Source organism: Tamandua tetradactyla, chromosome 1, assembly GCF_023851605.1.
Source record: "Tamandua tetradactyla isolate mTamTet1 chromosome 1, mTamTet1.pri, whole genome shotgun sequence".
NCBI lineage: Eukaryota > Metazoa > Chordata > Mammalia > Pilosa > Myrmecophagidae > Tamandua > Tamandua tetradactyla.
In genome coordinates this window covers 146,093,011-146,106,764 of record NC_135327.1, presented here as the reverse complement: position 1 = coordinate 146,106,764, position 13,754 = coordinate 146,093,011, and the positions used below count along the sequence as shown (strand labels likewise).

The window sequence follows — 13,754 nt, the reverse complement described above, 5'->3', positions numbered from 1 at the left end:
GGGTGGATGGTCAGGGACTTACAAAGACCATAATTGGAAAATTGGTGACAGAGAGGTCTGGGAAAGAAGTGTGTGGATAGACCTTTCTGAGTGGGCTAAAAACATGAACATATTTGTGTCCTATGTGAATGCGCACCAGAGGGTGACTTCAGTAGAGGAAGGTTTTAATAATCAAGTGGATAAGATGACCCGTTCTGTGGACACCATTCAGCCTTTTTCCCCAGGAACTCCTGTCCTTGCCCAATGGACTTATTAACAAAGTGGTCATGTGGTAGGGATGGAGGTTATGCATGTGCTCAGCAACATGGACTTCCACTCACCAAGGCTGACTTGGCTACAGCCACTGCTGAGTGCCCAATCTGCCAGAGCAGAAACCAACACTCAGCCCCTTATATGGCACCATTCCCCAAGGTGACCAGCAAGCTACATGGTGGCAGAGTGATTACATTTGACCACTCTGTTCATGAAAGGGACAGCGATTTGTTCTAACTGGAATAGACTCATACTCTGGGTATGAGTTTGCTTTCCCTGCATGCAAAGCTTCTGCCAAAACTACCATCCGTGGGCTTACAGAATACCTTATCCATTGTCATGGTATTCCACATAACATTGCTTCTAATTAAGAAACACACTTAACAGCAAATGAAATACAGAATGGGCACCTGCTCATGAAATTCTCTGTTCTTACCATGTTCCCCATCATCCAGAAGCAGCTGGATTGATAGAACAGTGGAATGGCCTTTTGAAAACTCAATTATGGTGCCAACTAGGTGGCAATGTCTTGAAAGGCTGGGGTAATGTTCTCCAGGAAGCAGTATATGCTCTGAATCAGAGCATATCCTCTGTATGGTGCTGTTTCTCCTATAGCCAGGATCCATGGTTCCAGGAACCATGGGGTAGAAATGGGAGTGGTACCACTCACTGTTACCCCTAATGATCCACTAGGAAAATTTTTCTTCCTGTCCCTGCGACCCTGAGCTTTGCTGGTCTACAGTTTTTAGTTCCAAAGCAGGGAGTGCTTCCACCAGGAGAAACAACAATGATTCCATTGAACTGGAATCTAAGACTGTCACCTGGTCACTTTGGGCTACTTATGCCACTGAATCAACAATCCAAGAAGGGGATTACATTATTTTCTGGGGTGATTGACCCTGACTATGAGCGGGACATAGGACTGCAACTGCATAATGGAGGTAAAGAGTTTTCTTGGAATATAGAATATCCCCTAGAGTGTCTTATAGTACTGCCATGCCCTGTGATTAAAATCAATGGAAAACTGCAACAGCCCAATCCAGGCAGAACTACCAATGGCACTGAAACTTCAGGAATGAAGGTTTGGGTCACTCCACCAGGCAAAGAACCATGGCCAGCTGAAGTGCTTGCTGAGGGTAAAGGGAACAAGGAATGGGTAGTGGAAGAAGGTAGTGATAAATATGCACTTCAACCACGTGATCAGTTACAGAAGTGAGGACTGTAATGCTGTTTTATTCATGTTATACTGTTTAAGTTGTAAGATATCAAGTTTAAGAATGATTATTACCCAAGGATTTGCACCCTATTCTCGAGAGATTTAATGTGTTTCCAGTTATATACAGGACATTTGAGTATTGTTAGGTGAAAGAAAAAATGTGTGTTTTATTGTTTTTATTTAGAAATTAGGTATGTTTTAAGGTTGTATGTATAGCTGCCAAGTTGACAAAGGGTGGGCTGTCATGGTCAGGTTCATGTGTCAATTTGGCCAAGTGGTGGTACCTGTTTTTCTGGTTGGGCAAGTGCTGGCTTGTCTGTTGCTATGAGGACATTTCATAGAATTAAATCATGATCATGTCAGCTGCATGATTCCATCTGTACTAACCCAAAGAGGAGTGTCTTCTGCAATGAGTAATGCTTAATCTGATCACTGGAAGCCTTTTAAGGAGGAGTCGGAAGAGACAGGCTCTTCCTGCTTTGGCTGGTGAGCCTCTCCTGTGGAGTTCGTCCAGACCCTCCATCAGAATCATCGGCTTCACAGCCTGCCCTGCAGATTTTGGACTCTGTGTTCCCACGGTCACGTGAGACACTTTTATAAAGTTTATATTTCTGAATGTTCCCTGTTGATTTTGTTTCTCTAGAGAACCCTAACTAATATAGTATCTTAGAAGCGGAAACTAAGAATAAAGGGCCAGGTAGATTAGTTGAGGGTATTATGGAGGAAAAATTTATAAAGGATGTAAATATGCAATTGAAAGAATTCCAACCAGCTCTGAATAGAATAAATCCAAATACACATACTAATTAGTCTGTCAGATGTTGAAGAGAAACAGAAAATCCTGAAAGCGGCAAGAATAAAACAATCTACTACATATAAGGGAAACCACATAAGACAGAATATCACATTAGACTGAATTCAAACTATTCAACTGACACTGTGGAGGCAGGAAAGCAGTGGCATGAAATATTTATGATCCTGAAAGAGAAAGACTTCCAGCCAAGAATTCTGTAACCAGGCAATTGTCCTTCAGAAGTGAGGGAGGATTTAAAATTTTCACAGAGAAATAAATACTCAGAATATATCAACAAGAGACTGGTGCTACAAGAAATACTACAGAGAGTTCTGCCAGCTGTAAAAATAAGACAGGAAAGGAAGGACTGGAGGAGGGCTCAAAATTGAACAGTACCAGTAAGAGTAACTTAAAGGATAAAAAGAGAAAGAGTGAAAAGAGTATATAAATCTGACAAAATCCAAAGGTTAAGATCGTGGATCCAAGAAACGACTTTACAGTAATAACTTTGAATGTTAATAGACTAAATTTACAATTAGAAGATACAGAATGGCAGAGTGGATTAAGAAATATATTCACACTATATGCTGCTTACAAGAGACTCATCTTAGACCCCAACATACAATTTGATTGAAAGTGAAAGGTTGGAAAAAGCTGTTCCATGCAAGCTGTAACCAAAAGAAAGCAGGAGTAACTATACTAATATCACACAAAATAGCCTTCAGATGTAAAGACATCATAAGAGACAAAGAAGGACACTATATATTAATAAAAGGGACAATTCTCCAAGAAAAAATAGCAATCATAAATGTTTATGCTCCCAGTCAAGAAACTCCAAAGTACATGAGACAAAGCAAAACTGATGGAAGCGATAGACATTTCAGCAGTAACAGGAAACTTCAATACAGTACTCTTCTCTGTAGATAGAAGAACCAGACAGAGGATCAACAAGGAAACAGAAAAATAATTTGATAAATGAATTACAACTAACAGACTTATATAGGTTGTTGCACCCCAAAACACCAGGATATAAATTCTTCTTCTATTGCCCATGGTACATTCTCCATGATAGATCATATGCTGGGGTACAAACAGGTCTTTCTTTGTAAACTTAAAAACATTGGAATTATTCAAAGCACTTTCTCTGATCACAGTGGAATGAAGCTGGAAATCATTATCCAACAAAAAAAAACTTGCACAAAGTTATGGATATTAAATAACACACTATTAAATAAACAGCGGGTCCATAAAGAAATTGCTAGAGGAATCGGAAGCTATCTGGAGATGAATGAAGAAGAGAATACAACATAACAGAGCTTATGGGATGCAGCAAAGGCTGTGCTAGGAGGGAAATTTATTGTCCTAAATGCCTACGTTAAAAAAAAATAAAGAGCTAAAATCAAGTACTTAAGTGCTCACCTGGACTAACTAGAGAAGGAACCACAAACTAGCCACAAAGCAAATAGAGGAATAGAAATAGCAAAGGTTAAAGCAGAATTAAATGAATGGGAGAACAAAAGACCAATAGAAAGAATCAATAAAACCACAAGTTGGTTCTTTGAAAAAAGTCAATACAATTGGTGACCAAAAAAACCCCAAAAATCGATGGCCCACTAGTAAGGCTAACAAAGAAAAGAGAGAGGATGCAAAAACAAAAAAATAATCAGAAATGGTGGGAGGAGGGAGAATTCATTCCCACAGACCCTGAAGAAATTTAAGAAAAACATCATAAGAGGATACTATCCACAACTATATGTCAACAAACTAGACAACATAGACGAAATGGATAATTTCTGGAAACACACAAACAAGCTATACAGACTTAAGAAGAAATAGAAGAGCTTAACAAGCCAATCACAAGTGAAGAGCTTCAATCAGTCCTCAGAAATATTACTGCAATGAAAAGCCCAGAGCCAGAAGACTTCACAGGGGAATTTTATCAAACATTCCAGAAAGAACTAACACCAATCCTGCTCTAATTTTTCCAAATAAGTGAAGAAAAAGGAACTTTACCTTACTCATTTTATGAGGCTAACATCACTTTAATACCAAAACCAGGTAAAGATGCTATAAAAAAGGAAAACTATAGGTCGATTACCCTAATAAACAGAAAAATTCTCAATAAAATACTAGCAAATCGAATCCAACAACAGATTAAAATAATTATACACCACAACCAAGTGGGGTTATTCCAGGATGCAAGGATGTTTCAACACAAGAAAATCAATTAGTGTAATGCAGCACATTAATAAATCAAAAGGGAAAAATAACATGATCATCTTGATTGCTACTGAAAAATTCAATAAAATTGAACATTCTTTCCTGATATTAATAACACTTCAGAAGGTAGGAATCAAAACTAGCCCCCTCAATATAATAAAGGACATATATGAAAAACCCATAGCCAACATCATACTAAATGATGAGAGACTGAAAGCTTTCCCCGTAAGATGGGGAACAATCGAAAGATTCTGTCACCACTGTTATTCAGCATTGTATTAGAACTATGGAACTATTAAACTTCACCACCAGGGAAACCCTGGATACTGTTCCTAACATTAGCGACACTCAAACCAATAGACCAGGCTCTTGATCTTGAGGCTTGGTCTTGTGAAGTTTATATATATAGCAGAGAAGCATAGCCTACCTGTGCTGATTAGAAAAGGTTTATGTACCTTAGAAAAGCCATGTTAATCCTAATCAGCCTTGTAATCCCTATTCAGTGCTGTATGTTCCAAACTTTAGATCATTTCCCTGGAGATGTGACTCATTCAAGACTGGTTGTTAAACTAGATTAGGTGGAGACCTGTCTCCACCCATTTGTGTGTGTCTTGATTACTTTCCTGGAATCCTATAAAAAAAGAAACATTTCAGAGAAAGGAGATTCAGAGACAGCAGAGAAAGACAACAGAGAATGCTACAGAACCACGAAGCAGAGAGTCCACTGGCCAGCAACTTTCGGAAATGAGGAAGGAAAATACCTCCCAGGGAGCTGGAGAGGACTAGCAGATGATGCTGTGTTCGCCATGTGCCCTTCCAGCCAAGAGAGAAACTCTGACCATGTTCGCTGTGTGCCTTTCCACTTGAGAGAGAAACCCTGAACTTCATCAGCCTTCTTGAATCAAGGTATCTTTCCCTGGATGCCTTAGATTAGACATTTCTATAAACTTACTTTAATTGGGACATCTGTGGTCAGTTGATTTTTGACATGACTTCCAAGTCAACTCACCTAGGATGGAACAGTCTCTTCAAGAAGTGGTGCTAGAAGAACTGCATATCCATATCCAGAAGTACGAAAGAGAGGACTCGTATCTCACCCCCTATACAAAAATTAACTCAAAATGAATCAAAGACCTAAACATGCCAGGACCATAAAGTCCCTAGGAGAAAACTTACAGAAGTATCTTCAAGATCTAGTGTTAGGCATTGGTTTCTTAGAATTTACAACCATTTCACAGTCAACATTATAATAAATAGGAAAGGGCACCTCATCAGTGTTAAATCTTTTGTACATCAAAGGACTTTATCATCAAAGTAAAATGACAACCTACACCCTGGGAGAAAATATTTGTAAATCACATGTCCAATAAGGGTTTAATATCCAGCCTATATAAAGAAATCCCTCAACTCGGCAATAAAATGACAATTTTAAAATAAGCAAAAGAATCACTTAGTAGATATTTTTCCAAAGAGGAACAAATGGCCAAAAAGCACATGAAACAGGATCAAAATCATTAAACATTAGGGAAATGCAAATCAAAACCACAGTGATATTTTACACCAAAAGAATGACTGTTATTAACAACAGCAACAAAAAAAAAACCCCTGAAAATTGTGGGTATTGGCGAGTATATGGAAAAATAGGAAAATTAATTCATCATTGTGGCAACATGTGATGGTGTTGCTGCTTTGGAAAAGAAGTTGGCAATTCTTCAGGAAGTTAAGTTATAACTTTTTATAACTTTATATAGACATACCTCAGAAATATTAAAGGTCTGTTTCGAAACCATCACAATAAAGCAAGTCACATGAATATTTTGATTCTCCAGTGAATGTAAAGATATGTTTGCACCGAATTGTAATCTGTTGTGTACAATAGCATTATGTCTAAATGAGCCTCTATTAAACAGTAGTTTATTGCTACAAGATGTTAACGCTCATCTGATCATTCAGTGAGCCATGATCTTTTTTACTAGTTGATAGTATTGCCTCAATGTTGATAACTATGGATCAGGGTGGTGATTGCTGAAGGCTAATGTGGCTGTGGCAATTTCTTAAAATATGACAACAATAAAATTTGCCACTTCCTTTCATGAAATATTTCTCTGTGGTATGTGATGCTATTTGATAGCATTTGATCCACAAGAGAACTTCTTTCAGTATTGGAGTCATTCTTCTCAAACCCTGCCACTGCTCTAGGAACTAAGTTCTTAGTTTTAATTTTAAATCCTTTATTGTCATTTCAACAATGTTCACAGCATGTTTGCCAGGAGTAGATGCATTTTCAAGAAGCCACTTTCTTTGCTCATCCATATGAAGCATCTCCTTATCCATTCAAGTTTTATCATGAAATTGCACCAGTTCATTTACCTCTTCAGGCCCCATTTCTAATTCTATTTCTCTTGCTATTTCCACCACATCTTTACTCATTTCTTCCACTAAATTCTTTTGTCAAAAAGTCATCCATGAGTGTTAAAGTAAATTTCTTTGACACTCCTGTTAATGTTAATATTTTTACTTCCTCCCATGAATCACAGATGTTCTCAATGGTATCTAGAGGGGTAAAGGGATAATTTCCAGAAAGATTTCAATTGCCTTCGCCTAGGTCCATCAGAGGAATAATCATCCATGGCAGTTATAGCCTTATAAAATGTATTTTTTCAGTAATAAGACTAGCAAGTCGAAATTACTCTTTGATCCATTAGTTGCAGAATGGATGTTGTTTTAGCAGACATGAAAAGAACATTCATCTTATTGTAGGACTCCATAGGTGCTTTTGTGTTACCGTGTGCATTGTCAATGAGCATGTAATATTTTGAAAATAATTTTTTTCTGAGCAATAGGTCTCAGCAGTAGGCTTCAAATATTCAATAATCATTTTTGTTTCAAACAAATGTGCTGCCATCCAGACTTCATTTTTTCATTCAAATATTCAATGTTTAGTGTGATTCTAGGTAAAGTAACTACAGAGATAAATAAGTCAAATAATATCCCTGCTTTCATTTAACTTACATTCTTAAACAGAAGCATAGTCAACCCAAACTAATAAATAATTTTTGAAAATGTTAATTCCTTTAAAGAAAGTCAAACACTAATTGATAGTAATGGTTCTTGGGAAAACCTCTAGTTAAAATATCTACGCTTGAATATATTCCCATCTCTGACATCTTCAATTCATTGTAATAAGAATGACCTCAGACTCATCCCAATTCTTACACTGAGTTAAACAGAGATGAAAGGACATATGTAGTTTATATGATCGTTTTCTTTCTTCCAGCCTTCTCTATTCTAATATCTTGACACTATTACCATTGTTTTGATTTTTATAGTTTTCTGAATATTGAAATCAGGTATATCAGTGATCCAACTTTGTTCTTCATTTTCAAAGGTGTTTTGGCTAATCTAGATCTTTGTATTTTCGTATGAATTTTAGAATCATTTTGTCAATTTCTTTTTCTAAAAAAAGCATGTGTTGATTTTAATTGGGAATGAATTTAAGGTATAGATTAATTTTGGAAGATATATATCTTAATTATATTGAATATTCTGACCTATAAATGTGATATCTCTTTTTTTTTGGTCATCTTTAATTTTTTTCAGCACTATTTTGTAGTTTTCAGTATACAGTTCTTTCCCATCTTTTATTAGATTTATCTCTAAATATTTTTTATTTTCAATGCTATTATAAATTGTATTATTTTTCTAAACTTCAGTTTCTGGTTGTTGATTGCTGGTACATAGAAATTGAGTTTTGCATATTGATCATACAGCTTGCAATCTTGCTAAACTCATCTGCTAAATCTAGTGACTTTTCTGTAGATTCCATCAAATTATCTACATAAATAGCCATATTGCCATGTCATTTATGAATAAAGTTATCTCATTTAAGAATAAAGTTATCCCTGCCTTTCCAATCTTAATGTCTTTTTTCCCTCACCTAATTCACCTCCAGGACAACTTTGAATAGAAATAGTAACAGCAGATATCCTTTCCATGTTTCTGATTTTATTATGAAAGGATTAAGTCTTGCTGAGTGTTTTTATCAGGGGTGAATCATTGAAGTTTGTCAGTGGTTTTTCTGCATCTATTGAAATGATCATATTAATTTGTTAATATAATGAATTAAATTGTTTGAGGTTCCCATGTTAAACCCACCTTAAATTTATCAATTTACTCCATTGATCACAATCTATTACTCTTTTTTTTATGTATTGTTGGGTAGATTTGCTGAAATTTTGTTTAAAATTTTTACATCTGTATTCATTACAGATATTGCTCTGTTTTATGTTTTATTTTGTTTGTTTCTGTGATGTCTTTGATTTTGGTGTCTGGGTAATGCTGGCCTTACAGAATAAGTTGGGAATTATTCCCTCCTCTTCTGTTAAATGAAAGAGATTATTTCAAATTGGTATTATTTCTTTCTTCAGTTGTTCGGTAGAATTCACCACTGAAGCCACCTGGCCCTGCAAGGTTTTTGAAGTGTGTGTGTATGTGTGTATGTAGAATTATTAACTAAAATTTCAATTTCTTTAATAGTTTCAGGGATATTCAATGTATCTATTCTTCAGAGAGAGCTTTGTAGTTTGTCTCTTTCAATGAATTTCTACATTTCTTTGAAGTTGTCAAATTTATTCACATGAAGTTGTTCTTAATTCTACTATTATCCTTTTTATTTCTGCAGAATATGTAATGAGGTCACCTCTCTCATTTCTAATATGGCTAATTTGTTTCTTCTCTCTGTTTTCCTAAAATGTCTAGCTAGAAGCTTGTGAATTTTATTCATTTTTTCTAAAAACCAGTTTTTTATTTCAATGTTTATCTGTTTTCTATTTCATCGATACCTACTCAAATCTTTATTATTTTCTTTCTTCTGTTTACTTTGGATTTTATTTGCTCCTGTTTTTTTATGTTCTTTAAGGTAGAAGCTGAGGTTGCTTATTCATTGCCTTTTGTCTTTTTTAACGTAGGCATTTGTATAAATTTCTCCCATGTTTCCCTTTAGTGGCATACCTCAAATTTTGATTTATTGAGCTGTTGTTTTAATTTGGTTCAAAATACTTTATTTTCCTTTTGATTTCTTTTTTGATGCAGAAATTACTTAGATGTGTGTTACTGAATTTCTAAATATTTGGGAATTTTTCAGATTTCTTATTAATTTCTAATCTAAATCTATTTTGGTTAGGAAACATTCATATGACGTATAACTTTTAAATTTATTCAGACTTGTTTTATGGTGCTAAATATCATCTGTCTTGGTAAATGTTCCATGTGCAGTTGAGGAGAATATATGTTTTGCTATTTGGGCCATAAAATATTGTATAAATGCCTGTTAAGTCATTTGGATGTTAGTGTTATTCAGGTCTTCTATATCCTTTCTGATTTTCAATCTACTGTTCTATCAGCTATTTAGATAAGGAATTCAAAAATTTATACATATGAGGATTTTTCTTTTTTTTACGTAGATTAAATTGTAAGCTGTATGATCCATGCATCAAATACTGTTAATAGTCTGACAGGAAAATTACTGTTACTAGTATTACTGTAAATAACATCCTTAGGTAACATCTTTGATTTGTCCTAAAGTATAAACTATTTGTGACATCATCTTCATATTCAAAAGAAACATTTATTTTGTGGATTTTATTATTTTATCATTTTTCTAATCCATGTCATTGTTTTGCTTGGCAGCTTCTATGTTTTTGAAACAGGCATTTGAAGGAGAATATCCTAAATTATTGCGCCTTTATAACGACTTATGGAAGCGTCTTCAGCAATACAGTCAAAATATTTCAGGGAATTTTAATGCAAGTGGAACTACAGACCTCTGTGTCGACTTACAGCACATGGAAGATAATAAACAAGACATGTCCATAACAGAAAAGTTGGATTATGAGTATGTTTGTTTCGTTGGACCTATGTTTATTGGCATGTTAAGGATTTTTGTCTTTTATTTTTATAAACTGTAAATAGGTTAATCCTCTAAATTTTTGTAGTAATTGTTATTTATTTGTCTGCCTTAAAATACCGTGCAACTCTTTTAATTGAAGAAGTCAAACATCATCCTTACTTGAACAGTCTGGTTCTTGAGAGAAGCAGTTTTAAAACATAATACCAAATAGTGTGACTAGTTAGTAGCTAGGAGATGAGCATATATGTTACTGCCTTTTAATTGATATTATGATATACCTGTAATCACATCAGATGGCATCATATTGATGGACCATGGGCATAAATTTGATATAAAGAAAACTGGTATGTTCAGGGACTCTAAGAAAGACACATCTTTTATGGTAAGGTAGGTTCTTAATCAGCATTATAGAAGAAAATTGAGTCAAAATTACCCTGAAAATCTCTTAGGTAAAGTATACTATACATAGTCATAGGAAGGAGTCACATTGGAAACCCATATACCATCTTAATAAGTCCAGCCCAATTCAGTTTTTCCTTCAAAACTGAGAGAGTATTTTTTAATTATTTTTATTCGAGCACCAGATCAATTAGTTGGCTTGTATGCCTTATCATAGCCGTTAAGAAGTTTGGAGTTTATTCTTATGCAATTAGGAACAGTTGCTTTTAAACAGAGGAATGTTACAGACTGATACATGTTTTAAAATTAGCACTCTGGCTTCTATGACAACTAAAGGAGAGAAAAAAAGGAAATGGAAGCTATTTTTTTTTTAAGTCCAGAGAAGAGGTAATATAGCAGATGAGATGGTGGAAAATGGTTAGATTTATTCAAGATATATTTTGGAGGGTATACCAAAAGAATTTGGTGATAGTTTGAATGTGAGAGAACAAGAGGAATCAAGGATAACGCCTAGACAAGTTGAAAGAAGCTGTTGAGACTGCAAGACCGTTACTGTTTTTTTTCAAGGGAATGATGTTGAATTGAGGTTTTTATTTTGAGACTGTTGAATTGGAGATGCAATAGAGTTGTTGGAAAGCATTTGAACATGAACCAGAGCTAAAATATGTTTTTGACAATCATAGAGATTTTTTTTCTTAATCATGGGATTGGAGATTACATAGGGACCTGCATGTAGAAAGAAACGAGAACCTTGGCCTTAGGACAGGCACTTCAGCATTTATTCTTTGGGCAGAGGAGTACCAACCTGCAAAGGAAACTGAGAAGAAAACAGAAAGGTGAGATAGGAGGAAAACTCATAGTGTAAAACCTCCAATAATGAGATAATTAAATTTAGAGGAAGAATAGTCTGCTATGTCACGTTCTACGTAGAGGTTGAAGAAGATTAGAACTAAAAAGTTAACTTCTTGATGAAGATGAAGGTTGCTGGAGAGCTATATGTCTCCTACAAAAGCATTATTAGAATTGGATTAAAGCAAGAATAGGAAAGGAAGAAATACAGGCAGTTCTTTTTGAGAAGTTTTGATGTGAGAAAAGAGTAAAGCTGTTGTTTTCTTTGAGATAAAAGGAGAATCTTAGAGGAAAGATGTAGTTACATGAGGTAGGAAAAACTAGGCAAGTGCCTAATTGAGGAAGCTCATGGCAGATGGCTTTGGTCTTCCTGTAAAGTAGATGTGTGTGGTCACCTATAGAGAGTAAAGGGCAGCAAAAGTAGAATTTACAGTCTCTTGAAATTGAGAGGTTTGTATAAATGTTTAATAAAACCAATTTATTTTTTATTTAAGTAAAATTTTCTTAGTAACAGCGGATGGACACCAGGTCTTATGTCCATCTTTACCCACAATCGTCATTTCAAGGTGCTCTCATTAGCATACTTATTTCTCTTATTCCCTGCCTTTCAAAGCTGTTACAAATATATTGGTTCTTCCTATGGAAATCTGTATAACTTGCTCCCTCTTTTCCTTCAGGTTTTTAAGGTAAAGCTTCCTTATGTCATCCTATCTAAACTGGAAGAGAAAAAAGACTCAAGCATATTCTCTCTCTTCCTTGCTTTATTTTTTTTAAGTACTTGTCACTTTCTATCATTTTCATATTTAACTTTTTAAAAATTATTTATCTTTTTTATCTATCTCCCTCACTAGCATGTAGGCTTTATGAGGCCAGGGAATTTTTTAGTCGAGTTTATTGTTTATTTTCTATACCTAGAACAGTGCCTGGCAAATTCTATTATTAAAGAATTTAATAATATTGTAGGAGGGAAGGACAAAGAGGAAAGTGAAAGATGTGGAAAGTTGTCTTCAGGCTTGGAGATCTTAAAGCTAAAGCAGTTCAAAATGAAGACCCAAGGGGTGTGAGGGTAGTTCAGTGATAGATTCTCACCTGACATGCGGGAGACCCAGGTTGGATTCCTGGCTCAAACAAATCCTCAAACAAACAAAGAAATCAACAAAACAACAACAAATAAAAAATAAAACTTTAAAAAATGATGGCCCAAATACGTAAGCTGTGTGGTAAAACTAAAATACGGTTATTATAAATGTAGACTTCTAATAGAGGACAAGTTTTAGAAAAGTTTTCTGATTTGAAACTGTAATAACCACAGATCTTTGCAGTACATTTAGAGAAAGGGAAGAATGTTAGTACTTAATGAATTCAGACTAAAGCTTCCAAGGAAGAGAGGAGAAACTTCTTAAGGACAGTAAGTGAAAAGGGCAAGGTGGAAAAGACATTTAAATAGTTGGCATGAACTTTAATAGATTACCTCAGATAGATCTTGACACTAATTCTCCCATGCTCCCATTGTTCTCTTTGTATCTTCGTTATAGAAGTTACTATAGTTAATACTTTATTTGTTCATTTCTGCACTAGACTGTTAACCACTTTATATCTTGCTAGCACTTAACAAAGTGCCTGGTACATAGTAATCTTAGTAAATAGGTGTTGAGTGAAATACTTATTGAATGAGAAAGTACTAAGAGACAGCTGTGGATTTATGATATAGGAGCCAAGAGCATTCTGGCCTCGTTCTTGTCAGTTGACTGGAAAATTGAGGAAAGAAGAAAGCCAGGCTTCATATGTCTGAAGGAGCAGGTTAGATGCTTTCAAGGTTCAGAATGAAAGGGAATTTGTTCTCCAAAGGGGGTGGGGATGTAGTAGATGGGCTGGTAGATGGATTGTAGATAGGGCTGAGGTGAGAAGATACTGAACTAAGAATGCAGATGGAAATAATGGTTATAAACATGCAGACATTGATAGTAACTTTCAATGGAAGAATGTGAGAAGTTTGTTAAATGAGAATCAGCACAAGTTATTGAAGGAGGAGGGAAGGAGGGAAGTAGTGTTTAGAAAGTTGAATTTAATTTGTAAAGAATATTGTGAAACAAATTCTTTAAGAACTCTAATCAGTG

The 13,754-nt window shown here is 35.1% G+C and overlaps 1 protein-coding gene across 1 annotated transcript in view; it reads left to right on the top strand.

Annotated features, from left to right (window-relative positions):
- Positions 1-13,754, top strand: part of COG5 (component of oligomeric golgi complex 5) — a 429,771-nt gene that overhangs the window by 292,119 nt on the left and 123,898 nt on the right. The window contains exon 12 of the mRNA XM_077164569.1: positions 10,170-10,374. Within this exon, the coding sequence (XP_077020684.1) occupies positions 10,170-10,374 (205 nt within the window). The remainder of the gene's footprint in view (positions 1-10,169; positions 10,375-13,754) is intronic.